The sequence below is a fragment of the Haliaeetus albicilla genome, chromosome 28 (genome assembly GCF_947461875.1).
Source record: "Haliaeetus albicilla chromosome 28, bHalAlb1.1, whole genome shotgun sequence".
NCBI lineage: Eukaryota > Metazoa > Chordata > Aves > Accipitriformes > Accipitridae > Haliaeetus > Haliaeetus albicilla.
Window position 1 is genome coordinate 9838363 of NC_091510.1, and position 27664 is coordinate 9866026.

Here is a 27664-nt window from a genome sequence, read left to right on the forward strand (position 1 = left end):
TGTGGTAGCCATTAAAAACCTTTTGCCTAAACAAACTGAAAAGTAAAAATTCACATTTATTTGTAAGACACAGGAGATTTTCCATGCTTCCTGAGGAGCACTAATTCTGCCTTAATTTATTCTTTAAATCAAGAGGAAAGAACAAGTATGAAAGCAAGTTAGCTGTGTGGTTCTTCAGAACTTAGATCTGTTATCTGATGACTACCCTAGAGCTGAAACTTTTAAGACAAGCCAGACTTCAAACTCCATGTTATTCCTGTATACAGTTACTCTGCATTCATTACAGTAATAAAACCATTGAAAAAATAAGCTTTAACAATGGATGGATTTTTTGCAAAGAAATTGTTTCCAAATACTCAATAATCAAGCAAATCCCCCAAAATAATGGTACACAATATTGTATTCTTTTATTTGGCTTTCACTTTGAAGGGATAATTGAATTTTATTTATTTACTTACTTACTTACTTAGAAAGTGGTGACCCTAGGGTACCTAAACACCAGCAGAGGCCAAGAAAAAATAAACCATTGTGGAATATGTGATGAAATGATAAAATTTTGCAGTACTGTTTATGCAATATTCTTATTGAGCTAAAGGGTGATTAAAGATTTGTATTAGACACAGGTGATAATTCAAAATGAAGGTATAGTGAAGTCTGCATTGTAACGGATCAATGAAGGATACTCACATGAAAATCCAGATCTATTGTTGACTGCCAGTTAACATATCCTGTGACTTTACATTTGTTTCACATGATGTTCAATTACTCTCCATAAATCATAATTTTATAATATATACATTGAAGTATCTCCCTTAGTCTACCTGAAGTCACTTTTAGCACTAATTGATGGCTAATTTTGCTTGCTGGGAATCATATTTCTGTAGTTGAGATTTGAGAACCATTTGAACAGTAAAGAAAAAAAAATGAGTGAAGCTATTCAGAAAAAAGAGTTATTAAATTACTGATTACTGTGTACCAAGGGAGTCTATGCTAATGAGATTATAAAGACCTTTTTCTGTTATTTGAGACAGACCTAATTCTCTTATTTAAGCAAAATGTTTTAAAGCTCAGTGTATTTGTACAACCCCAAAAGACACAGATTGTCTCAATTTTAATTCCACTCTTTTATATTTTCCTATAATTGCTTAGGGTGAAATGTTGCCCTCAAGTCTCGGTTTTGGCACTGAAATCAGTGGGAGTCACACAAGTTCTGCAAGGGCTGTAACTTGGAATTTAGTGAGCAGTGAATCAGCCTGACTCATAGCACAACAGTTTTCAACATTTGTATTAAGGAAGAGTTGTTTAAAGTGGTGTGTCCCTGAGATCTCAAATGCTTTTCAGAGCAGATTCAAATGGTCTTTACAATCCGAACTTAAACATCAGTTAAAAAACATATTTGAAAAAAAGTCTTTTTTTTCCAAACTAAATTATACAGATCAAAGTAAATATATTTTTAATGTAAATTTAAATTAAATTAAATTAAATATCCCACAAAATCTTGGCAGCTGTACAAGCTTACCAGGTAGTACTGTCTTAAATCTTCCCTCCTACCCCATGCTTTTGTATTCTAGGACAGGACAGTGGTTTGAGGCGTTTCTGACTCAGGATTTATGCAGACACAATACAGTGACAGAAGCCTTTAAATCTACACCAGCTTTCCAGAAATGGCATCTGTACATCCTACTAGTCTTCTACTGCGTTTAATACACAATATTATCCACTCAGCAAATCATTTATTATATGTGCTTATGAAAGCAGAATGGTATAGAGAGATCTAACTGTGCAATTTATCAAAATAAATGTTTTATATTAGGCAGATTTTCCAACTTAGCGTAGTATAACATGTAAAATGTTTCAGGACCTGAATCTTTCCATCCTGTGTATTGTCTTAGAGTAAGCTACAAAGTTTGAGAGAAAGCGGCGTATTTTCCACTAGCTGCATGGGATTTTTAATAGCACTACCAATAAATAAAACAATAATTTTAATACAATAAAACCTACTTGTCTATGCTCGAAAACAGTCAATGAATACCACAGTAGAGGACATTTACGTACACTTTTTTCTTAGCAAAAAACACTGAAAACTTATGTTGCAGTTACTAACAGATGGGAAGTTGACAGAAAGCTAACACTTCGCTTTACATCACTTGGTTTTGATTCATAGCCTTTTGGCACTGTTTTTGCTATAACACCAGTTTGGCAACCATTGTGTGCTATATGAAAGAATGAGTCTTGTTCTTGCAGTGTTACAAAATCAATGCCTAACAGCTCTTTCATCTTTTGAGATTAAAAAAAGTATCCTAGCACGAAGTAAGGATAGAAGATAAGACAATGTTGACTATCCTGTCATTTATTGGTTCCTTTGTATCCTTAATGGCCTTTAGTCATTATTAATAGGTTTGGTTTTTAAACTTCCCTGAACGTACGGACATAATTTTGCAAATGCTACAAATTACCAAGATAGGATGAAAGTGTTAATAGATTTAACAAGTTGTCTGCTCAGTAGTTTTTTGGTTTCTTATGTATATTGACCACTTATTTTCTTTCTTTTGCAGATTGTAGCTTTGCGTGAACAAAATGCACACATTCAAAGGAAAATGGCAGCTGGTGAAGGGCCTGCTGAATCAGAGCATATTGAAGGAATGGAGCCAGGGCAAAAGGTTCATGAAAAGGTATGAAATGTTAGTTTTCATTGGATCACACAATCAATATGAGGAATAATCAGATGTTAGATTTTTGTAATGTGAATATTTTATGGGATGTCCCTTTAGAATATTGTCTGCCTACTGAAACCAGTATCAAAAAATGAGCTTGTTTAAATGGAAAGGAAATGCAAATGGGCAGCTCCTTGCTCTTTGATAGGGTACTGAGTTAGACCCACAGCTTATAGCAAACTTTTCTTGGAATTTTTTGCATAATGCTACAATTAAGGATACTATATCCTGCGGAGTGATCCTCTGTATGTCACATACAGAAGAGCAAGGTGTAGTGGCACATATATGTGAAAGGGTATATATGCAAAAACTGCTGCCAAAATAGTCCATAAGGGGATGACAGAGACCTAAAAACTAGAAAAGGTGATTTTCCTCTCTGCTACCTATAGATACTATTCAGATTCATGTCCATGTTCATCTAGAGAGAAGTGAAGAGCATTTTACTTAGCACTATTTCAATAAGAAATAGGTATATAGAATTTAGGCTATTTGCCTCTTAAGGCTGAAAGAGAAAAAAAGGTAGAGAATATCAGATTTAGAAACAAGGTCTTCTAAGCCTTCGTTTTCCACTTTGATAAAAACCAAGTTGCGTATCTTCCTCTCTTGCTTCACAGTTATTAAATTAAAATGCAAGCATAACATAACATTTGGCAGACAGCTGAAATGAGTAGAGCTGCTGCTTGGATCTCTAATTGTGCATTTTTGTGTAATGGCATGTGATGAACAGTGGCATAAATCATACTTACAAAAAATAACATTCATCATTACTTATTTATTTTATAGGCAATCCAATTCACAAGGGCGCACTTGCACTGCAAGCATTAATTTTACATGTTTTGTGGTTTATTTTATGTGTGTCTTTTTCTTTGAGTAATCTATGTGGTTGAGAAACATACAGTAAACAAATACTGTTCAGCCACTTTCCTCTTCCTTGCAAAATCTTACTCTTTGACACATCTGTGAAATTTTGCTAAAACAGTGAACATCCCACTCACTTGTGCTTTTAAATACAACCACACTGCTTAGCTGAAAATCTCTAATTTTCCACTTTCTTTGCAAGCTGTGTCTTCTAATTTGAGTCATTGGGCTCGTTACTTATAAGCAGAACAAAGTGGAAATAAGAATATCTGTCCTTTAAGAAATCTGCATATTTAAACATTAATGAAAGAGGAATGAAAGCCAAAGTAACACATTAATATCATTTTATATGAAATGTTTCTAGATTATTATGTCCAGAAAAATTCTATGCTTCCTAATCAAAACAATTTAAGTTGGTCTTGTTAAGCTGAGTTAAAGGCTTGTGCTTACTAATTTTTGCTCCTTATAGCAATGAAAGCATACTGGATAGGGAGTTAACAGGAGGCTATACTGACACCAGATCAACGAGTCCACCCTCATTCACATCCTCTGCACTAGCTGCTCTCTACCTTTCTACTGTTACCTTAGTGCCCACCATTAATTCCTTCTTATTTTGTGAAGAGAAGTCACCACTTTGTAAGATACTTCAGCTGAAGCCCAGACTCTAAGCATCCATTGAGAAAATATTCCTTCAACTTCAGCAGTAGGGATGGAGAACAATAAGCTATGCAGTAACGGTTTGTACCCTCTTACAATGCACAAGATCAAGGTTCAGGTTCAGTCAATCTGAGTAGATCCTACATTTTATGTTTCAACTTTGAGTTGAAAAGGCTGATAGTCCCAACAACTATATAGGTAGAACTTAAGCAGTACCTTCAGGAAGTCACTGTATTAATCATCCATATCTTCTTGGACTTCCCAGGAGACACAGACATGGTAAAGTCTATGCAGACATCGAAGTACAGCTTGCCTAGGTTCCCAGAACGGGTAGTCCCAAACTGCTATAGGCAATTAGAGGATTCCTCAGGTAAAAGTTACCTACAGAAAGAGTTAGCCACCATGGCTAACATGGAAAATATGAAGACTGGACTGTTTTCTGAGATTTAGGTGTGGCAAAGTTTAACATCCATTCTGAAGCTGGAATAACTTCTTGTGTATTTAGGAAAAAGATGTCACCATAGATTTCAGCTCATTTGTAGCATCAGGATGGAATTATTACTATACTCGGGGGAAAAAAGGCAAGATAATCTGACTGCATTCCACAGCAACACAGAAATATTTTTTATTCCTTCAATGTTTAGAATTGGTGCTAAAAGTTGTTACTATATACTTTAGGCTACTTCCTCTTAAGAGGACAGAAAGAACAGTCCAAGAACTTTTCTGGGCCATTCATTTTCTTTTTCAAAAAATCTTGGAAAAATGAGACATTGCCAGAAAACTGAAAAGTTAATGTCATGCCAATAATCAAAACAGTATGACCGAAGTTGCATTAGTCTGTTTATCTACACTGATACTAGCAAAATTCTGAAAAAGCTAATAGGGAAAATTGAGAATTAAAACAACCCACTCCAGAACCTGAAAATCAAAGAATGCTAAAATGAGAGTTTATGCATTTTGTAGAAAGTAGTTTATGTATATATATTTTTATGAGACAAAAAAATTGGTTCAAAAGGAAATTGTTCTACTGTACCATAAACTGATTTCTATAAAGCAATGGCTCAGTACATAGCTGGTTTTTTTTTTTAAATGAGCAGTAAGGGAAATCAAGCTAGTTAATCTTTAAGAAAGAGAAATCTTATTAATGGTGACAGGGTGTAATCATAAATGGAGACTCCTTATCAAGTATAAATGAAACATCTCAAAAGAAAATAATGGTAAAATAGAAGTAATGAGAAGTATTAACTATGAATATTTATTACTTAAGAAAAAAAAAAACCACCAAAACAAACCAAAAAAACAAAAACCAAAGCAAAAATTCTAAGAGAAAGAGTGAACGGCTTTTAATTCTGCTTTCACAGAATTCCAAACCTTGTAAGATATCTGCTGTAGGAAAGTATTAGGGATTTCAACATGGAATCATCCTGATTTAAAACAAAACAACAAAAAAACCAACAAGGAGCCTCTTGGGTCTAGCTTTTTGTGACTGGAACAGACTCTAGATCACACTGTGAGTTGCTTTCATTGGCAGGTGGATGCCAGGTCATTAAACACGTAAGGTCACACATATTCTCTAGGGGGGACCTGGACCAGGTAGGTTAAAATTTCTACTCTATGGCAATAAAGCTTCTAAACTATATCATTTAAGCAAGAGAAATTTAAAAGCTAGCAAATACAGAAACTTGCGGAGAGGCCCACTTGCACAAACAGAAGAGCTTTAAAGGATTTTTAAAAGTTGTTTAAAAAAAAACCTGAGAAAGATCACCTGATGTGGGAATTAAGATGCAACCATTTCTATTATCAGATATTCTCCTGCCTAGATCTGTGACCACTGGACACCACTTGCCACCACCCAGATCCTTCACTTGATCTGTAAGGACAATAGCCTGATTTCCCCACAAGGGCAGGCCAGGAAAGGCAGAATTCCCAGTGAATGAAGTGCCCATTGGGAAATCTATTAGGAAGCAGGTAGGGAAGCTGCAAAGGTGGGACTGAACAGCATTAGAGATCAAGATGATACCAATGGAGGATGCATGCAGGGATGTTAAAGGAAAGAAGCTGGGCAGATATGAAGCTCTGCAGTGGTACAAACAGTGAAGAAGGTGTTAACGGCGCAATGTAGAAAAAGATTGTTATCATCTGGTAGAAGACTAAGTAGGAATAACTTGCTATCCATTCAGATAAGGTTCTACTATAAATCACAAAGTAGGAAGATGAAATGGATTAAGTGTCTTATGAGCAATAAGCAGAATTATTCAGAAGGTAGGACCTACACTGAAGATAACCTAGGGTGGTGTAATTGCCGGTGACTGAGGTAGGATCTCAAACCCAGGTAGGGAATAAGCTTCATCCCTTGATATGGAAAGAGCCCTCTGATAAAACCTCATAGTTATTCTTTAGGAATTCATACAAGGTGTGGGAAGGCTGGAATGAAGAAACATAACACCTACATGATATGGGAAACGGGATTGTAATAATTCTACAGAAATGGTTCTGGGGATTAATGTGAATGATAAAAATACAACAGAGCAACAGTATAAAGGCAAATGCCACGGTGGGATAGCTAAACAGAACTTGAACCTGCAGAACATGAAATATTCCTGGACCTTCCTTGGCACCAATAAAGCTTCAGCTGAAGTCTTGTATCCAGCTTTGGGTCCCACTCTTGAGGGAGATGTGGACTGTCTTGAGAATTCAGAAGATGGCAATAGAAACAATCAGAAATCTAGAGAACATAACCTGTGAGAAGAATTTTGAAGATGTAGGCTGAAAGCCTAGAGAAGAAGAGACTAATGGACACAGAATTATTATCTTCAAATATATAAAATGTACCTTCAGATATAAAGAGAATCAGTCAATCAATCTAGTGAAAGCAATGAAACACTAGAACAGACTGCTGAGATCAGGTAGAGTCTCCACAACTGGAAACTTTTTAGGATTTTTAGGAGAAATAACCTACATTTGAGACAGGGTACAGTGCCAAGAAGGTGGTGGGCTAGGTGGCCAGCTCTATGATTGTGTCACAGGGCAGCTGAAACATCGCTTTAAATTCTATAATCACAAGCACTGTCCTCTGAAGCACTAAGGCTTCCAACAGTAACATATTAATTCCCAATAAAAATGATAATATATTCAGTAATTGCTTCAGAATTCTGAATACAAAAGCAGTCTTATGAGATGCTAAAGCAAGGCATATATCCTTCTCATTGACAACTACATGGCCAGTTCTCGTGTATGAAGGCTAAAGGGAACTTTAAAATAGAGAAAATAGACAAAAAGTATTCCAATGATAAAATTAACGAAACAAAGACAAGCAATACATATGAGAAACAATTAATAAGTATGTAGAGTAATCCAAGAATATGCAAAACTCCAGAATTGGCCCTCATTGCCATGTATCAGTGTAATTTTTTTTATGTGAAATAATGAAATCATATTAATTGTTTGAATCTGTAAGAAAAGTTTCAAAGGAAAAAGAAAATAAAGAAATTGTGGCATACCAATGATCCAGTTAAGCAAGCACTTTTTATTCTCAGTTCAAAACTGTGACAGGTTTTAGAGAAAATCCATCAAAACAAATATTTGGGATTATTCCTATGCAAGCTTTTTTTTTCCAAGTTCTATTTTGTTATGTGTAGAACTGTACCAGAAACATTTTTCCTGTCCTATCTGAAGTCACTTGGAGTAGTTTTATTATTCATATTATAAACAAAATATGAATATCGAGAGAGAGAGTCTAAATTACAAGTATAAAAACCTCATGTATTTTTATGGAACTTCACTTCTTCACCAGTTAGGGGTTTTTTTTTTAGACAAATGACTATGCAAAGGCTAATATTTTTGTTTGGAAGAAAAAAACCTGTACATACCTGAGATCAGCGTAAGATTATTTGCCCATCTAACTCATAACACATTGTGCTGTTTCCCATAAAATTTTGTTGGTATGATTCCTTCTGGTTTTTATCAAAAAGCAATATAAAAGTCCTTGTAAGTGTATGAAGTAATGAGGTATGTGAGGAATCCAATGTCTCTACTTTTATTTGCCATTTTGAACTAGCAATCATTTTCATCTATATCCAATCAATGATCATGTTCAGGTTGGAGGAAGGAAATCTTTTCCCACAATGTTTGAAGGATAATTTGTCAAGATACCCTAAATAAATTATTTTCCTTACTAAAACAGTAGCTAGTATATTTAAAGACATATTGGGATGCCTGAACCTGTGGCCGAATCTCACGTACCATCTACCGTATGTAACTGGAACAAGAAATAGGAATGAGTCTCAGATGCTGATAGGAAGCACAGTGAGCTCTCATTTCTTGCTATAAATCCTGTCCCTTTAAAGTGGTGCTTGCTGGACCCCCAAAAATAAGATACTAGGAATAAGTAGTTTTCCAATAAAGTCACTATTTCCTACTGGTATTTATTTCCGCTTCCATAAGAACCATGGAAATTGAATTATTCAGTAAAATGGAATGCTTTCAGGAATGCTCATATGCAAACTGGGAAGGATTGAAGTTGCTTGTTAAAAACATTGAATCTTCTGATGTTGGTATACCTTAAATGTCCACCATAAAAGTATCCCCTTCACTTATAATGACCTCTTTCCTTGATGGTTCAAAAGTCATTGCCTATTTCTGGCCCGTATAGGAGAATATTCCACAGTAAGTTCCATACCACATCTTTTAGTTCAAACATATGACAAATCTTTGCTATAATTCTTCTGAAGTTAATGGATTTGTATCAGAGATGAATTGTCCTGGGGAATGACTATTTTTATCCTCAAAGATGCCTTGTATGTTTAGGAGGGTTCCTGCTTGACAAAGCACTTCAGCGTGGATTTCTGTTACACTGAAGGCATGAAAGCTAAGTGTTTAGGTACAGTGTAAATCAGGGTGTTTCTCCTTGGAAGCACACTGTTTCTATTTTTCAACTTCAATGCTGACATTTGTAACTGCAACTTGTAAACGCTAGTAAAATAGAAAGCCTGTTTGTCCCTATTTGGTGCCTTTATTTTTTTTAATATTTCATACGTCACTATGTGTCCTGGTTTCAGCTGGGATGTAGTTAACTGTCTTCCTAGTAGCTGGTACAGTGCTATGTTTTGAGTTCAGTATGCGAAGAATGTTGATAACTCTGATGTTTTCAGTTGTTGCTCAGTAGTGTTTAGACTATAGTCAAGGATTTTTCAGCTTCTCATGCCCGGCCAGGGCACCTGACCCAAACTGGCCAACAGTGTATTCCATACCATGGGACGTCCCATCTAGTTTAGGAACTGGGAAGGGGGGGGCAGGGAATCGCCGCTCGGGGACTGGCTGGGTGTCGGTCGGCGGGTGGTGAGCAATTGCCCTGCGCATCATTTGTACATTTCAGTCCTTTTATTACTACTGTTGTCATTTTATTAGTGTTATCATTATCATTATTAGTTTCTTCTTTTCTGTTCTATTAAACCGTTCTTATCTCAACCCAGGAGTTTTACTTCTTTTCCCGATTTTCTCCCCCATCCCACTGGATGGGGGGGAGTGAGTGAGCGGCTGCGTGGTGCTTAGTTGCTGGCTGGGGTTAAACCACGACACTATGTTACCTATAACCTGCTAAAAAGGGAACTCGTCCTTATTCCAAGATCCATAACTGTACCATTAAAACTCATTAACTAGTTTTGTGGTTTTACCTACTTTTTCTAACAAGTATACCACACTGGTCTTACCCGTAGTAAGGGCAGTTTTACCAGCATAGTTGTTCCCTTCCCGTCAGGAAAATTAACCAGAATATTTTAGGCATATGGAAACAGATACATATACCAGGATATGTAAAACAGTCTGATAGTTCTGGTGCAACAAAGACCTTTTTCTCCTAAATAAACAAAGGTACATTTTATGAGGAACTCAGAGCTGTACATAATTACTTCTAACAGCTTGGGGTGTTTTGCCTTATAATATACCTCAGGCAGTCACATTCAGCTTATTTAAGAATCACATTTTTTCTTCTTACTCATAACACTAACTTATTCCAATAATTAAATCAAATGCTGGTAGTTTATGAATATTAAAATCTGTTAAGACATTGACATTGTATCCTGTAGGAGCAAACAGTGCGCTAAAATGTTCAGAGTGCAGATCAAATACAATTAAAATGAAATAATATAGTAAAAGTAGCAGATCGCTTTCAGAGCAATCATCAGAATCTGTTCCACTTTTGAACTTGACTATTTTTCACTTTTCTGATCACTTTGTAGGGTTAGTAGAAAACTGCAGAACAAAACTTTCAGTTTCAGTTTTTACTTATTAATTTCTATGTGTGCTCCTTTTTTTGAATGAATAGATAAAAAATCTTTCCTTTTAACTGGCAGCATAGTGGAATGGCAGAGAAAGGAGTGAAGGCAGGACACGTGGAGCCCTCATCAGACAGACCAGTTTAAAAGAGGACTTAGTAAGGATTGAACACCAACCAGTTTGTAGGGTGTTTGTAACTTAGAGAAAGTTTGCTGTAAGAACTTTTTGTTTTGCTGTTACTGAATGCAGTCAGAATGCATGATGTATAAAAAATAGTGGGAGACATGATCCTTGCCCCAAAGCATTCACATTCTGAATTAGAGAAATAATACACTTCAGACACAAAATACATTTGATAACCAGATGGTGGGTTTGTTTCCAAGCAATGCAGATATCTTTCTGGCTTTCCAATCATCTCTTTCTGGATTAGTATTGATAAAGTTAATTAAAGAAGCATGTGCTGAGGGAGACTTAATGAAGCTTGATGGCTTGGCACACCTGGGGAGGTGAGGAGTTTTCAGAGTGAAAGGAAATATGGATAAAAGCTGCAGCTGGGAGTAGAAGTCTTTGTGAATCTAAGGAGTAAGTTTGGGGGAAGTATGTAATGTTTTCTCTGAAAAGGTCTAGGCAAATATTTTGTAAGTACTGTTCTGCTTAATAGTTTAGTATGTCTGCATGACTATGAATACTTAGTGCTCAACTTTATAGCATAGGGATTTTATTATACCGAAAAGCTGCATTACTTATGCATTATTTACATGATAAATCAATAAACTTCTCAGTCAGATCTTTACTTTTTTAAGAAATCAGCTCTTGATCTGTTTCAGCTCTTTGTTTCATATAAATTAGTTTGTCTTTCAGTCATATAAACTTCTTTTCCTTTTTGCCTAATGGAAACCCCTATATACTTGTACTTATCAAGCCTGTTAAAACACTGCTTTTAAAAGTCTCATTATCTTTGCAGGGGAATTTTACACTTCAAGCACTGTGCTAGCTGACAGTATTGGCTGACTGACCTTTGCTGGATGATTTTTGGCAAGGAGTTGCCAGGCCAGTCATTTCTAGTGGTAGGTTGGTGAGACTAATAAGAAAAAGGAGTTAGTCAAGGCAAATGGGAGCAGGGTTTGCATGTATAATTTGGTTTGAGCAGCTAACTAGTCCTTATAATAAAGAAGCGGGAACTGATTTCCTTCTCCTGTGTAAGATCTCAGAAACTCTTCTAATAGTGCAAAATTGAAATAGGCAGGCATTCTGGAAGAGGCCAGCAACAAGAAGAAAAATGCCCACCTGTCAAGTAAGCTTCCTCGCCACCCCCCACCCCATGCCATTTTGCAAAGTGAATAACGCGTGACAGGTGATTGCAGGCATCAGAAAGAAGAATAAGAGCTGAAAGTTGATCAGGTAGCAGAGTTATTCCAGATCTTTAAAGTAGTAGTAAAAACTGGAGTCTTTTGATGGCTTGGTAGAAAGAGCAAGAAAGTGAGCAGGTTTGAAGAGAAAAGTCCCGGAGAAGGTAGCTATTTTTGCATCAGTATTGGGGTGGGGAAGAAATATTTCAGCTGAGAGAACATTGGTTTTGATAGCAGATTAGAAGTTGGAGAAAATTCAGAGTAACTGTAGAGGAGACCTCTAATGATTGTGAGATTACTGCCTGACACAGACCAAAAGACGTAGAACAACCTAGAGAAATATCATAGCCTTCAAACATAAAGAATCAACCAGCCACTTAGAAATTACTGTGACAGCTTAGGTGTAATGCTATTGTTTTTGGCACAGCTTTTCACATTCTGTTTTGTGTGTTGATTATACAGATTATGATCATATTGCTTTTGCTCGTTTAGTTGTTGCTTCTGATTGGGCTATCACATAGCTATGTATCTGTGTTCTTATCACTTTCTTTTAAACCTTTTGCATGAGACATGTGAGCGCAATAGGGGTGGAAAAACTCTACACTATAGTGAAAAGCAGCTTCTGGCAACTTGTTATTCGTTTATTCTTACATCTCAAACAGCATCAGTAAACATTACTCTTTGTAGCATTACATTTTACTCTTTCATAAAGTCAACTGAAGTGTATAATTTAGCTTCCTTTGGTGATTATATTACTTCCTTTTTAGTATTTCCATACTACAGAATTCAGAGAAGTTTATTTAACCTGAGAAATATATGGTATTTCTGTCTCTCCCCTGATGATCTGGCCTTTGTGGCCAGTTTTTCTAAGTCAGACAGAACATCTCCACCACTACAGAGCTAAAAATAATCTTATTTCTCTGGGATTTGGGACAAAATTTTCCAATTTCTCTGCCTAACCATTTTTAAAGCCTTAAAAAAACCCCAAAACCCAAACCACCTGTTTTTAAAGTTTTTAAACTTTATATTGCCATTTCTTTCCTACTCTTCCTCATGTTGAATTTTCTATATATGTATGATTCGTAGGACTTAACGTTGGTTCAAAGACAGTCTAAATATAACTTAGATTTTAAAATTGGTACTACTACTGATCATGTGGTATTTAGAAAATATTTCTAGTGATTTATACCATCAAAGTTCTGTATATTGCATGTGAAGTACAGGAAAGCTCTCATATCTCAGCTGCCGTAGCAGCAGCTGACTGACTAAAAGTCAGAGCAACTGGCTAAATACATCCACATTTTATAGAGCAACAGCTGGCACCTGCCTTAGTGGAAGAGGAGGGGAGAAGTGTCACAAAATGAAGTGAGTCAGTGATGAATAACAGGGAGTAAAAAAGGGATCTTGAAGTCCAGTCACCATGAGTATTAGGGTCACAGGCTCATGGCAGATATGAGGATATGTCATATCTGGAGGCAGGTAACAGTATAGTCCAGGCTCCAAGAGCTTCTGCAGCAATGACATTCTGTTACTTAGAAACAATTTTGTCTTTTTTTTTTAACCATTCTAATATTGTGATTTTTCTAAAAACAACTGAACCTGCTGAACCTTAGCTTGTATCCATTGCTTTATTTTTTATGTATGCTTTAGATCATTGCTTTCTTGTCCAACTTCATACTGGCAAAAAAAAGAAAAAAATAAAATGCCCTGATTTGGCATGTTAAAAGATTCAGAGAGAACTTGCATAAACTTGTGTTCTTTGCTTACATGTATTTACAATATTTATATGGGCAAATGTACCTTTGCATAGTTAGCAAATAGAACTTACTATATGCAGACCTTTGAAAAGCCATTTTAATGTTAGATTTTATGTTGCATGTCAAGAAAAATATGTATAATCAAAAGGGTGCTTTTAACAAAGGTTTTCATGTTTTTAAAGATAACTCATAACTGACATAACTTTAGTGTAACGTAGTGTCAGAAGTCTGTGTTAAGCTATTTGCCAAAGGTAGCTAGCCTAACTAATACAGACAGTTGCCTTGAACATTAGGAGGAGAGAGCCTGAGAGAAATTTGTTCAGCATGAACTCTCAGAAACCACAATGACGTTATACTGACTTGAGAACATGGTGAGGACTTCAATTTTGACGCTAGGAATTTGTGGTGCAATGAACTTGCCAGTACTCTTTAAAAAAAGAATTTAGAGAGTGTCTTAGTAAAGAGTAGACATAAGGCACACACTCCTAGGGTTTAAAAAAAACAAACAAACAAACAAAATACCACAAAGAAAAACAAAACAAAACAAAAACAGTGCTTATACCATAAAAATACTAGTTGTTCTAGGAATTCTGAAAGACCAGACTTCTGAGTTTTAAGATTATTTTTAATTATTCAATGGTACCTTTTGGTTAGACAGAGCTTAATGTAGTCCTCAGGCATGGAAATGTTTATGTGCGTGGGCACCATGTGAATCACCTGTGCTCATACTACCACAAACTTCTCAGGCACTGATGAGGAGTTCTATCAAGTAAATGAATCCTATCTCCACTCCTGGTTGTTCAGTGGTAACCCTGTGAGATATTCTTTTTTTCCTTCTCACCACTCTCTCGGGTTAAATTCTAGCACAAAATATGTAATTAATTGCTGGTTGATAGTATTTAGACCAAATATATCTGATGTTTTTGAACTGGAGAGAAAATATCACTTGGAGGTGCTTTTTACTGTTCTTGGGGTTTGCCTTTATAAAACTAGGTTCCTGTGTATATTTTGTTACATATGTAGTTGACTGTAAGGTTCTTTCTACAAAATAAAACGGAGAAGTATTTTGCCTGGGACAATTTTACAATTTCTTTGCTAACTGCTGTAGTCTGGTGTCCTTACTCTTTTTCTTGAACTTAAGTGTACCTCCACTCAGTTTGCCTTCGGTACTATTGCTAAGGCCTAATTGAAAGGGCAATATGAAATGGATTAACAGAGGCTACAATATTCTGGTTTAGTCTTGTTTTACACTTTCTCCCGCTGTTCCTTTTACCATTGTTCTTATTTTACTACTAAACCAGTCTGCTGCTGGTTTTCCTTTTATTATTTCATAGCAGAGAGAATAGGGGAGAGAAGCAACAATTTAAGGGGGGGAGTTATTGTTATGTGCTACCCAATTTGCTGTCCTTCTCCCTGCTGGCGCTCCTATACAAGCAGCAGAATGCCTTATGGCTGTGCTTTTTGGATCTTGAAAGAAAGAAAATCTGATACCAGGGGTCTTGGTTTCCTTTTCATACTGTTCAGCGGTAGGGAACATGAACATTTATTTCCCTTCTCCATTTCCACAGACCATAAGCAATTCAAAGGTATTCCCCCCCCGCTGCCCGTCCCCAGGCATTTTTTGTTTAATCCCTATTACCCTTTATGGCACTCGGTCCTACAGGATATTTTTTGAACTTTGATTTCCTCTGCAGTATGCCACCTCTGCTGTAGTTAATACCATCACTGTCATCAGATTTACTTGGCGATTATTTCATCTCCTTTCTGTTTCTCCTCCTAGCTTGCTTTGCTATGTTTGGTTGAGTGTAAAAGCTTTCTTTATGAAGTAAGGGTATTTCTGAAACCCTTAGTATGGACTGTGATTTCTCTGTTACTTATCTGGTATGTGGTGATATACCACCAAAAAAAGCCCTCCAAAAACCAGCAGCAGACCTTTCTCTTGCTGTTGCTGTTCCCAGCGATGAGGAAAACAAGTGCTACGTTGCTGGGTACAGATGTAGTTGCTATTTACCTTTGTTTGCTCTGAACTAGCCCAAGCAAAGACGTCTGGAGTTGTATGAGGTCTTTCAGACTGATGCCAACCAGATTTCTCATCTGGCTGAGAAACCCGTGGAAGGGGACAGAGGAGGGAGCAGAGACCCTGATGGCATGAGTCGCAGGCGTGTACGCATTGCTGCTGCGTGTACCTGTTGTATCTGCAGAAAGCAAAAAAGATGAAGTCAAAACTATATGAGGATACCATTTCTGCAGCATTGTGGTCTAAATAAGTAAATGTGATAGAAACAGGTGGACTACCTTTTCTTGGATAAACCAGTTAGTAAAAAAAAAAAAAAAAGGCAAATCATTGGAGCATATTAGTTATTTGCCACATTTCTTTTTTCAAGGAAAAATAGCCATTGCTAGTAGGTGCTTTTATGTGAAATTATTGAAATTAAGGAATGTGTCCATATGTAGCTTTTTCATGACCACATTTGATAGGCAGCATCACAAAATTTGTTGAAGGCTTTATCTAAATGACTAACTTGTAAGCCAGATCTGGGGACCATCTACATTTTTCGTTTGCTCTGCTAGAATGTTTCAACTGGTTAGAAAGTTTCCTTTAATGTTCCTGCCATCCTTTAAAAACTTCCCAATTGTTTCAGCTTACTTTGAGTACTTTCTTTTTCCACTCCTCTGTACTGATTTGACACTATTTCTTGCATATATTGGGGATTTTGGGTAGTGTAGGGGTATGACAGTTAAGAATATCTACTTTGAAACTTTTTCTGTGCGTGCTCTTTTGAGAAGATTTCCCTTAGTGCTTCAGGTAATAATTAACAGAGATCTATTCAAAACATAGATTTCATTATTATAAGCATTCAACTAATTGTTTATTTACAAATGGATTGTGATTAATACACAGCATCATCAACGGGAAACTCTTTGAACACCAGGAAATATTTCAGCACAAAAAATTCGACCAGATTACAAAAAAAAAAAGAAAAAGAAAAGATGAGGGACATGGACATTCTTCACAAAAACAGTAATAGAGAAGATGCTGCAGTTCTGACTCCCAGCTTATTCTGTAGGGAATTCCTCAGGGGCATGGGATGTTCCTGCTCCTTTCACTAATTCAGAAAATGCGTTTGAATCAGCATCATATACAGGATGCCTTTTGCTTCTGCTGGCATAGCATATTTTCAAGTTCTTGTTTGAGCTTCTTTTGTTTGGGAGGGCAAATTCAATGAAAGGTAAAATTTGTTCATCTGTGACAACCGCTAAAATTGCCGTATGAGACTATAATTGTGAAACAGATTATAGTTATCATAGATTAAAAAGCTATCTCAAATTTATACAGTGGAATAAAGTATGATGGTTAGAATGTTTTGCCCTCTTTGAGTACTATTTTGTTTACATATGTGATTGCTGCATATTAATGGGATTTTGATTGAAGTAGACTAACTGAACACTTTCCAAATCACAAACTGAGTGTAAATAAGTTTTTAAATTGCTGTTGTCATTTTACCATGGTGTCCTGAAAGTAGATCAATGATGGCTCAGCAGCTAACATAAAATGTCAAGATAATATAATTAACCAGTATAAAGAAAGCAATTTTGGAACTCAGTTATTTGATGTAATGAATTTTTAGAGTAAAATAATTTTATTCAATGATCCGCAGAAGGGCAGGTGGTCTTGATCTGGGTTAATTTTATGGCTGATTGGGGAAGGAATGTTGTTAAAGCCATTAAGCAAAGTAATGTTCATAAGTACTTTCTGGTACAGTCAGTTTGTGATTTATTTGTGTTGCTTTCTGTCTGCAGCATGGCCTATCTTGCAAATGAAATAGACTGATTAAATTTAAATGCGGTGTAAGTTGAGCTAAGATGTATTCATGTCATTTGGTGCTTTTTAGGAGTAGTATTGTTGCAATTTGTACTTGAATACTCATAATGTCAAACTAAAGCTATTTTTGTATAGTATTCTGCTCTTAATGCAAATGTTTACTTCTCCCTGTGATGTTACATTCTGGAATCCCTTGATATGAATGAATACTAATCTTTTGCAATTTTTTTGTTACTACACCTGTCTTATGTACCTAATGTAGATGTGTAAGATAATGTTTTATCTTACCTATCCTATCAATCTAATCTAATGAAAATTATTGTGTTTTTCTCTTCCTAGATGCTTCTGTAATTTTTAAAATAGTCTTTGCTTTAGAAATTCTTTAGATAGAGTCCACATTAAAATATAATTAATAAATGATGTCATTTCTGTGTTAACAGCGCCTATCAAATGGCTCCATCGACTCAAATGATGAAGCCAGTCAAGTTGTTGAACTTCAGGAGCTACTGGAAAAGCAAAACTATGAAATGGCACAAATGAAGGAGCGTTTGGCTGCACTATCTTCCCGGGTGGGAGAGGTAGAGCAGGAAGCAGAGACCACCAGAAAGGAGCTCATTAAAACAGAGGAAATGAACAGTAAATATCAGAGAGACATTAGAGAGGTAAGGAATTCACCACACTCACCTCATGTTTCTTGGCTGTTGTTCCTGTGATACCAACTACAGACTGCCCGAGGCCAGTGAATACGGGCAGCAAAAGCTGAGCACTGATAAAAGCCCGTGTACATAGGAAACACAAAATTTACATTAAGAAATAATGCTGGAAATCTCTTTATAAAACTGTGTTCATAAAAGTGGGTGTGTATGTGTGCAACTCTAATAGGAGGAAGGCCAACTCCTTAGTGGATTAGCTTTACTACAGTGCATTCTGGCAAGTTTTCAGCTATTTCGAGTTTTTAAGATGAACTCTGCTAAATAGAGATGCTGGTCAGGTAGACAGTCTGAAGTACATTTTTAAAACTCCTGGGCTGTTTTATAAAATGATGTTATTTATATAATCAATTACAATATTTACTCCTGTGTGGTAACTTCATTACCTCTGTTATAATATTCTATTCCCTTCTCTCAATAAAGAGATATATAATTCAGTTTTCCTTTCTTTCCTCCTCTTAAATTTGTGGTGCTCCTTAGTACTCCAGAGCGCTCCCGAGTATTTTCTCTTACGTGGATGTTCTCAATATGTGTGGGTGGATGGCTGGCTTCTAGAATCTATTTCAGTATTTTGATATTAGAGTAGTTATCTTTCTGTTACCCTGCTTCCTACAATATAGGTATTTCATATGGATTTGTGTGTGTGTATATGGATTTGTATGTATATATTTAACCTGTTATTTCTAGTATTCTGGAAGAAATGTTACTTCAGAACTTCTGATGCCCGACACAGCCTCAAAGTGTCTTCACATCTTTGTACTCTGCCTCTTTTAAGTATTGTATCATTTTTATCTGGTTACAAAGAATAGTTTGCACTGATATGTTTCTCCTTTCCCACCACTGCTACATCATATCACTAGGGATCTCCGATATCTCCACTCTCATTTACCTGTTGACAAATATTGCTGTCTCACAAATGCTTGATTGCCACTTGTTGTTTCTCTCTTAAATACCACATCACGCCAGCTACAGGCTTACTTGCTTTTAGCCCTTCGCTTCCTAAGCAGAGTGGCCACTAATACATTTGCATGTAGAATAATTGCCAAATGTCAGTGCAAAATCTGCCCTGAAATATATTTGTAAAGGTGGAAGTGCCTGTCTTCATTATTTCGTACTGCCACAAAAGATAGTCTTCCCAACACGGAAGATGAAATACCTGTAACAAGAAGGGTAGTTTAGTACTGGATAAATTACTGGAATTTTTTTCTGTGTTTTTTTAATGAATTGCATATGTAATTAGGTTTTTTAATGGGTTTTTTTTCAGCAATATGCGAAAGGATCACCTCGATATGGTCCATTTTAGGACTAGCTATTTGGATCTATTTATATGTTCATTGTGTCTTGAAAAATAATCTTGCTTACTTCAACACTGCTTTCATAATGTAATATAATGCAAACAGCAAGATATGCTCATCAGTAAATATTTTCACTGTGAAAGATTATGTGGCAACATGTAAGTCTTCTCAAGAGCCAGGCACAAGTTTAAAACTAATAAAATTTTCTGCTTTCACTAAAATTAATTGAAGAGAAATAAACAATGTAATAGACAGACTAATGAATAATCTATCTAAATTACAGCTATTGACTTCAGTGAGCCAGCTTGTAATACACGAATAAAAACAGCTCAAGATTTTAAAGGAATCCTATTCATAACATATATGGATAATATGGGTAACACACCCATGTCTTCTGGTTATGTCATGTACCCAGCATCATGGTCACTTGTTTGTCTCAAATTTCAGGACATGTCACAGGCTGTCTGCTACATATACTTCAGCAGAAATTTTTAGCAGAAAGAGTAAAAATGTGCCTATACGTTTTTCCCCACATCACTGTACTATGTTTCTACTATTATGTAACCGTATCAGTTTTTCTATTTTCTGATCAAGCCTGCTGCTTTTTAAGAAGCAAGCAAGTAAATGTGAGCTGGGTTTGCTATGGGTTTTTGCACTGAAAAATATAGAAACTAGAAAAATACACAAAAGGTGAGGATTGTTTCTGTTTGCTCTACTCAACAGCTACCTCTTTAAATAATGTAGTTGCAAGAAATCCCAAAGGAAATAAATTCTCTGTAAAACAGAAAAATTACTGCTGAGCATACCTTATATCCTTGTCTACTGTTAGCATGAAAATTAAACTGACATAAAATTCTGTAGCATTTTAATTGCATGGTTCTTGATGGGTTTTTTTTGTCACATTAGGCAATGGCACAAAAGGAAGATATGGAAGAAAGAATAACTACGCTGGAGAAGCGCTACCTCAGTGCACAGAGAGAATCCACCTCCATACATGACATGAACGATAAGCTGGAAAATGAACTGGCAAACAAGGAAGCCATCCTACGTCAGGTGCAGTATCTGCATTAGTTGCTTTCTTCATACACAGTGAAAATTAATGCAAAAAAGGGGGCAGATCTACAGTAGGAGGTTTCCATTAGGTTAATCTGTTCATTTTTAATCAACAGATCAGTTAATCTAAAAAAAAAAAACCCCCTAAGTTGTTCAGCATCTCTAAGCTTTACATCAGCTACTACAGCCGTGAATACCAAATCAATGTGTACATTCAATGCTGGAAAATAACTGTGGTTTCTAATAGTGTCTTGCATAAATGCACATAGTCATATCACCTAGGTAAAGGATTATCTTTTGTTTCTTATGTAACAATTTCCTGAATTTTATTTAATAACAATTAAAATCAAAAAATAGTATAAGAAATTCCCTTCTGCAGGAAAGATGAAAATTTGCATACAGTATATTCTAGTGATTTCACATATTAGTAGTATGTGAATAAAATTTTACAAAGCTAAACTATCCATGAATATGTTTTAAAAAAAGAGTGTAATGTGGTTGTGCAGCTTTCTCTCATGGTACGTTTTTTCCATGATGATTCCAAAAGCTGAAGTGTAAAGCGAACAGAAAACACTGGTTTGTAATTTGAAGAATACAATGTGAACAGAAAGCTAACATGACATGAAAATAATACAAACTGTAAAAAATGAAATTCCTCCTCAGCCTCAGTATTAGACTTCTTTATTTTTTTACCTGTCATGTCTCAAAACAATATAAAATGCTATATGGGAAATAAGCCTGTATGATCTGATAATCTCTGCTTCTATGGTTGCATGCAGATATATTTACATATAGGTGCACGCATCCCTCTGTATGTGTGTATATATTTGTATGTGACTAACTCTTCAGGGAAATTAAAGCATTGGAACTCAAACTTTCCAGCTTCTGCCAGCTACCTTTGACTATTTTAAGAGGTATCTTCAATTGTTAGAAAAAAAACCAAACCACCAACACCCAGCAATGGAAAAGTAAGGTACCTGTATCTGAGTTTTTATTGCTGCCAATGTAAGTCCTGCTGTGCTGCAGAGGTCTACCTATTCAAAGCAGTGATCAACAGAACTAGGCTTAGAATGTATACAGGCAGACTTAAAGTTGATTTGCAGCATTCTGATGCGAAAAGCCTGCCTTTTCATGCTTTTGAAGAGTTCAAAAGAAATCTAAAAGCACACTCCTTTTTCATTATGTTTTCTGTAACCTGGAATGAACAGGAAAGCAGGAAACACTTATCAAGCTGTTAAAAAATTCTTAATCAGGTGGTGCATCTCAGTAGGCCAGAAAATACTGCAGTTATCAAAAGTCCTCCTGTTTCTCTTTAATGGTTATCACAGGTTAATCAATTTCACCTCCGTAAAATCAGACTTAATTGTAGGTTCACAAAAAACAACATCGCTGCAGCCTTAAGCAAGTAGCAACCATGTTATGATCATGAATGAAATGTCAGTTTTAACATTTCCTAATATGTGATTGGTATTTGTTCAGAAAATTGCATTTAGCAATTTGTACAGAAACTTTGCTGGGAATTCTATCCTTCTGGAATTTTACTTCTTTCCCAGTTTAGCTCATATATAAACTTTTCCATGAGATGGACCCCATATTTCTATTTAGAAAATTCTCATTTTACTGGCACCAATACTTTTATTTGCTCAGAGAAACAACAGGTCGATCAGAGGAGCTTTTTGTTCATCTGCATTAGTGCCATTTTACAGCTCCTTTTCTTCATCTCCATATGCTGCTTGAGCCTCAAATCACTCATCATTAGCAAGACAGGCAGCCTACACTGTTCCAGGCTTGAGTTAATACCTCTCCAAGAAGCTCTCCCAGGTTGTGGAGTGTCTATGCCTATGTAACGAGTTGTGATCACTTCCCCAACACCTAAGAAACTGAAGGAAAATCTTGATTCTGATTATTTTTTTTTTTATACCTGTTTATCTGTCTTTGGCCTTCAGCTGGAAGACAAAAACAGACAGCTGCAGGAGCGGCTAGAGCTGGCTGAGCAGAAGCTGCAGCAGACGATGAGGAAGGCTGAAACCTTACCCGAAGTGGAGGCTGAACTGGCTCAGAGAATTGCAGCTCTGACTAAGGTACTGCCCTGAGAAATAGGTTCACTTCAGAAGCCCCGTTGTTTAATGTTGATTTGCATCACGATTCCTCACCTCAAGGACAAAACAAAAGTAGTGTCAAACTGATTTGAAAGAAGAAAACGTTTCCTGATAAGTATGTGCCACAAGTTTAACCAGGAATGGTCTCAATACTGTGTTTGTAATTTTTAGCATTTTGGTAATAGGAAAAGTAGTTATCTGTAAGTTAGCCTAGACTATATTTACAAAGGAGTCATCTATTATCAATATATGTGAGCGTTACTTATCCTAGGAGGAGTCGTTTTACTGTGTAAGAGTTTCTAATTTAAGGCGAGAGGGGTGGGGGGAAGTCTCATTCCTATACTTACTTAGTTCTTCTGGATGTTTTCATACACCATGTATTTGGAAACAATTACTTTCATTCCAATAAGTGCAATAAAATCAAATCTTAGTGGCAGCTGGGATCATTTGTACAACACAAATGAAGACAACTTGCAGTACATACTTAAAAGGTTTGTTTTGAATGATTCTTTGTATCGTATATCTGCAAAGACAAATGTGAATCCTTGAGAGGACTTCAAACTGTTTTTTCTGATAAATTTATTATATGGCAGCTTTCTTGCAGAAAAATAAGATAAAAATAATTTTTCAGTAGTGTGGTTTTCCTATTTGGCCTCTAATACTTTCAGGTGTGCATGTAGTTAATACTATAGCTCAGGTATTATCAGCTTCATAAAGACATATAATCGTAATATGTTTATTCTTCATCTCTTAAAATCAGGCAAATAAAGAAAAATGCATTTAAGAGGTTGTATTACATATCATTCTGATTTATCTAAGCTTTCCTTTCTCTATTGCCAAGGAATGTTTCCAGCTATTTATGTGCCTAGCTATTTTTAAATTTGATGGATTTTTTTCAATTCTCATGTTTTTCCATTTATAGTGAAGCCTTAAGTGCTGAGCCGCTCATTAATAAAGTGTGATTTTTTTTTTAAGTAATTTAGTTAAGAAGTAGAAAGAAAGAAAGAGAGGCTTTGGGGGCATTTGGTTTGGTTTTTTTATTTTATTTTATTAAGGCAAGATCATTATTCAGTAAACAAGATTTTTGTGCTGACAACTTTAGGTTTATATGAATGGGTGGGAATCTGAAAGAGAGACTGAAAATGGTGGAAAAAAAGAAGAATCAGCAAAAAGAGAGCTATATGAAATACCAAATAAATATCATTGCATTTTAATAAAAACTCAGGTGCACATAAGAGCAATCCCTTGGCATTTTAACATTTTTTCAGTTGTTTGTGATTCAACAAATAATCACATATTCTAATGCCCTCAGTAGCTTAAAAATATTGTTTTCTATTTTAAGAGGATTTTTCCTGAATAATTTCTCCAGCAATTAGGCACCAGTAAGTATTTTGCAGTCTCAAGCATGTCTTTTCTTGCAACTGCATTTTTCCTTGAACTTATATTAATGACACATATTGTAAGAAGAAATCCCATTTCAGCCATGCAGAGCACTCAGAGATTTCCATGAGATATTGTTGTTGTTGTGACCATAAAGCTGCAGTATACATCTCCGTTTGTCGTCTTACATTATTTCATGGGATGTGGTTAGAGAGCTGTGAACAGAGCTGGTGCTCCACTCCATTTCACTATGATGTACTTTATCAAAGTTTTTGCCAAGCAGGAAACTCTAAGAAGTATACTAGACTGTAATGTCGGTTCTGTTCATTTCTCTGTGATTACATGAAAAACTGAAGAAATTTATTTTATTAAAAATTGTGTCTTCTTGGAATAAATGACATGAAGAAGGTCAGAATTTGGCCAAGAGGCCAAATAAGCCTATGTTGTATATATCTTGTATACAACATCTTTGCAAAATGTAGAGCTTATTAAAGTGCTGGTTTGACAGCTCTGAAGCTTAAAGTCCAGTACTTTTCACGGATCACATAAACGTAGCTCGGAATCAAGGACGACGCTGTAGTCACTGCAGCTTACTTTAGTTTTAAATTAGCTAGCTGGTATACTGTTACCACGCTAGCTATTCAGTGAAAGCTGCAAGACCTACCTAAGGGGCTGAATAGTACTTAATTAATTTTGCCTTTGTTGGGCTTTGTGCCAGCATACACATTGTCGGTAGGGCTCAAATTAGCCGGCTTCAGACTACCTTAAGTCTGCCTACCTGAGCTATGGTCACTGCATGTCCCTGTATACTAAGTAAAAGATGAGCCCCCTGAATCAGCTAGTCTTTCTGCACTGCAAAAAAGTCAAAACTGATTCTCCTTTCTTTTGTACTACCTCAATGAAAGTGGCTTCTCTGAGATTAATGGGGTTACAATCATATGAAAGAGGTGAGTTAAGCCTAATATGTTTTACATGTTTTTTAAAGGAAAGTAGAATGGGATAACTGGAAACCATGACTGCTTCACTGTGGGTAAAATATAAGACCAATTATTTACATGTGGATATAAAACAGAACAAACATGTTCTGGATTTTGATGTGATTTTTCTCCCCCCTCCCCGCCTCAAGTTTAAAATATGCATGTTACAATTTTGCATTCAATTTATTATACTCTTCCTCATAATAAATCTGGGTTGGGATTCTGCAAAAGAAGGATGGAGAATGAGATCCTCTTACGGTGTCAGTTTTTAAAATGAGTTGTTTTTCTTTTATATATATATGGGCTAGTGAATGTCTTTTGCTACTTTTCCATGCCCAAACTAGTTCATAAGGAGTGAACTTCCAAAGTTTGGACTATACAGTGAACTCAGATAAGTACCCATAAATTTACCTGAATCATTTGAACTTTTCTTTGGTTTTGTTTTCACTGTGTTCTGCCCATTGGGTGAGCAACTGGAGGGTTAGTCAGCCTGTGGCAGACTAACCTGGAACAGCATGATCCCATGTACTGTGCTGTCCTGCCTGGCCGTTGCACTGGTATCTGTCTGGTCATGACAAGTAGCACAGCTCTCAGCATGTATCCCAAGGTTTAGACTGCCATGACTCATTGAGCCACCTTGTACTCACTCTCACAGTATTGGTCTGTTTGCCTGCCCTGGAGAAGAGGCAGTTGGTAGTAGAAAGAACCTCCCTCCAATATTAACTAAACCTTTCTTTATCCTGTAAGATGTTTATTTTCCTCAGAAGGGACAGACATTGGAGCTTCCAGAATCTCCAGATGGTTAGTCTGTCAAGCACGCTTTCTCCTTGCACGTATTCAAGGAGGGGTCTAGTGGAGACAACCAGCATCTACCTACTTCCATTCACTCTCTCCCAACAGTAGCCACTCTCCCCCTCACGTGCTTGTGCAGCTGAGGTACTGTGTCACTTCTCTGATCACAAGACAGCAGTCAGCATTTGGCTCCATCATTCCTGTATGCAGGTCACCAGAAATACTGACAGGGCTTTTTAGCTGCATTAGAGAAGCACTGAGGTGGAGAAGAGGAAACCATAATCGTCACAAACCACATTTAGCATAGTAACACCTTCAGCTTATTTTAAAGGTGATTAAAAAATGACTTGAAAGTTGGAGGCATGTGGGCCACAATGCTTGTTTTGTGACAATGTGGGGATCTGGTTTGCATTAAGTAGGGAAGAAGTTGCAAGGAAGTGAAAGGAGGTGGTCTAGAGTGGAAAGGATGTAAAGCAGGGAAAAGAAGTTCTGCAAGAAACGGATGTGGTTAAGATAGAAACCTCTCTGAGAACAAGGGAGAGAAAATGATGTGTTAGCTGGAGAAAGAAGTTGATAAACCTTCTTGGGGGGGGGGGGGAGAAAAGCAAAAAACTTCTGTGGGGAGGGAAGCCTAAAAGTCCACATTTACAACACATTACTGTCTTCTCAAACCATCCCTCCTCTTGTGCTTCCTTTTCCACAGAAGATTTTGTCCTGGTAGGAGGAAGAAATGAAAGAAGCAAGTTTGACAGAGCTAAATGGAAGGAGTTGCTTATTAAACCTATGAGGTGTAGAAGGTAGTGGAGAAATGAAGGAGGGACAAGAATGTGTGGATATCTAGTGACTGAAAGGCTGGGTTTCAGAAAAAGGGGTGATGTAAGCCAACATATTTTGTCACATTTGTAACAGGTTAGAAGTGAGCATGTGAACAAATAGCTGATAACTTTGTAAGCTGTTGTTACTTAGTCATCATGATCACCTATTTTCACCTTCAATTGCATAGCTTAATGCAATAACGCATTCTTTCTTCTTGAATAACTCACTCATTCCAAGGATAGCCAAAGGAATGTGTACCATAAGCAGCCAGCAGAAAATCTGAAGACAGCAGGTGTTCAAAAGTCAAGGTCTCAAAACTGTGGAAATTGGCTTGTACCATTATAAAAGTTTAGATTTGTTCATGCAGCTCAGAGGAAGAAAAATTGTAGCACCTGTACTGTACAGGTGCTTTCTGCATCTGAAATTGGATTACTTTTTTTCAACTAAGATGCAAAGACCTAGAAAGTGTGCAGTGCCAACAGTAACAGATGATGGGAAAGCAACATTTTTTTGGTGGGTGCATTAGCAGCAGGAGCAGCAGCAGAGTTTTAACAGGGTTAGAGAGCAACAATACAAGCTGCTTCGCTATTCCCTCAAAGCAAAATTTTCCTATTACTGGCTTGTACTGGCTATTTCTATGCTATTTCATAGCATATAGAGTGCAAAGTGAGCATTAAGACTCATGCTGGTATCTCATAGGTGTCAGACATTGTTAGGTTTTGTCCATATATTTTTAATCCAAACTAAGATGCACAGTTTCACAAATCTGTTTATAACTGAATGTGCTGGCTAAATGCTTTAAATGCTAGTTGCTGAATACCACACCATGTGTCTTACTAATCCTCCTGTACAGTGTACTAGTGAACAGGCATGCAAGTCATATACTAAAAAGAAGAATGTAGGGTAAGGTCTGCCAAGCAAGTAGTCACGCAAGTTCCACTTTAGAAAGTTTTTAACTCGATTAACTCCTAGCAAAGCAAATCAGAAGAAATCCAACTTCTGTTTATGAACCTCAGAGTCTACAGCTGTCCCTTCTGTCTCACGTGTATCTGAAATTCTGCTACGGGAACATGACTAACACTGGTGTCTCAGCCTCTGCCTCGTGCCTCAA

The 27664-nt window shown here is 36.5% G+C and overlaps 2 protein-coding genes across 14 annotated transcripts in view; one reads left to right on the forward strand and one right to left on the reverse strand.

Annotated features, from left to right (window-relative positions):
- The window catches only part of PPFIA2 (PTPRF interacting protein alpha 2), a 346865-nt gene that overhangs the window by 257760 nt on the left and 61441 nt on the right, over window positions 1–27664 (forward strand). For all 13 annotated transcript variants that reach the window (XM_069773304.1, XM_069773313.1, XM_069773306.1 and 10 more), the window contains 4 exons: window positions 2556–2672; window positions 17872–18093; window positions 20343–20489; window positions 22436–22570. In XM_069773304.1, the coding sequence (XP_069629405.1) occupies window positions 2556–2672; window positions 17872–18093; window positions 20343–20489; window positions 22436–22570 (621 nt within the window). The remainder of the gene's footprint in view (window positions 1–2555; window positions 2673–17871; window positions 18094–20342; window positions 20490–22435; window positions 22571–27664) is intronic.
- Window positions 26318–27664, reverse strand: part of MYF5 (myogenic factor 5) — a 279874-nt gene continuing 278527 nt past the window's right edge. Inside the window, exon 4 of the mRNA XM_069773320.1 lies at window positions 26318–26349. The gene's annotated coding sequence lies outside the window, so the exon portion shown is untranslated. The remainder of the gene's footprint in view (window positions 26350–27664) is intronic.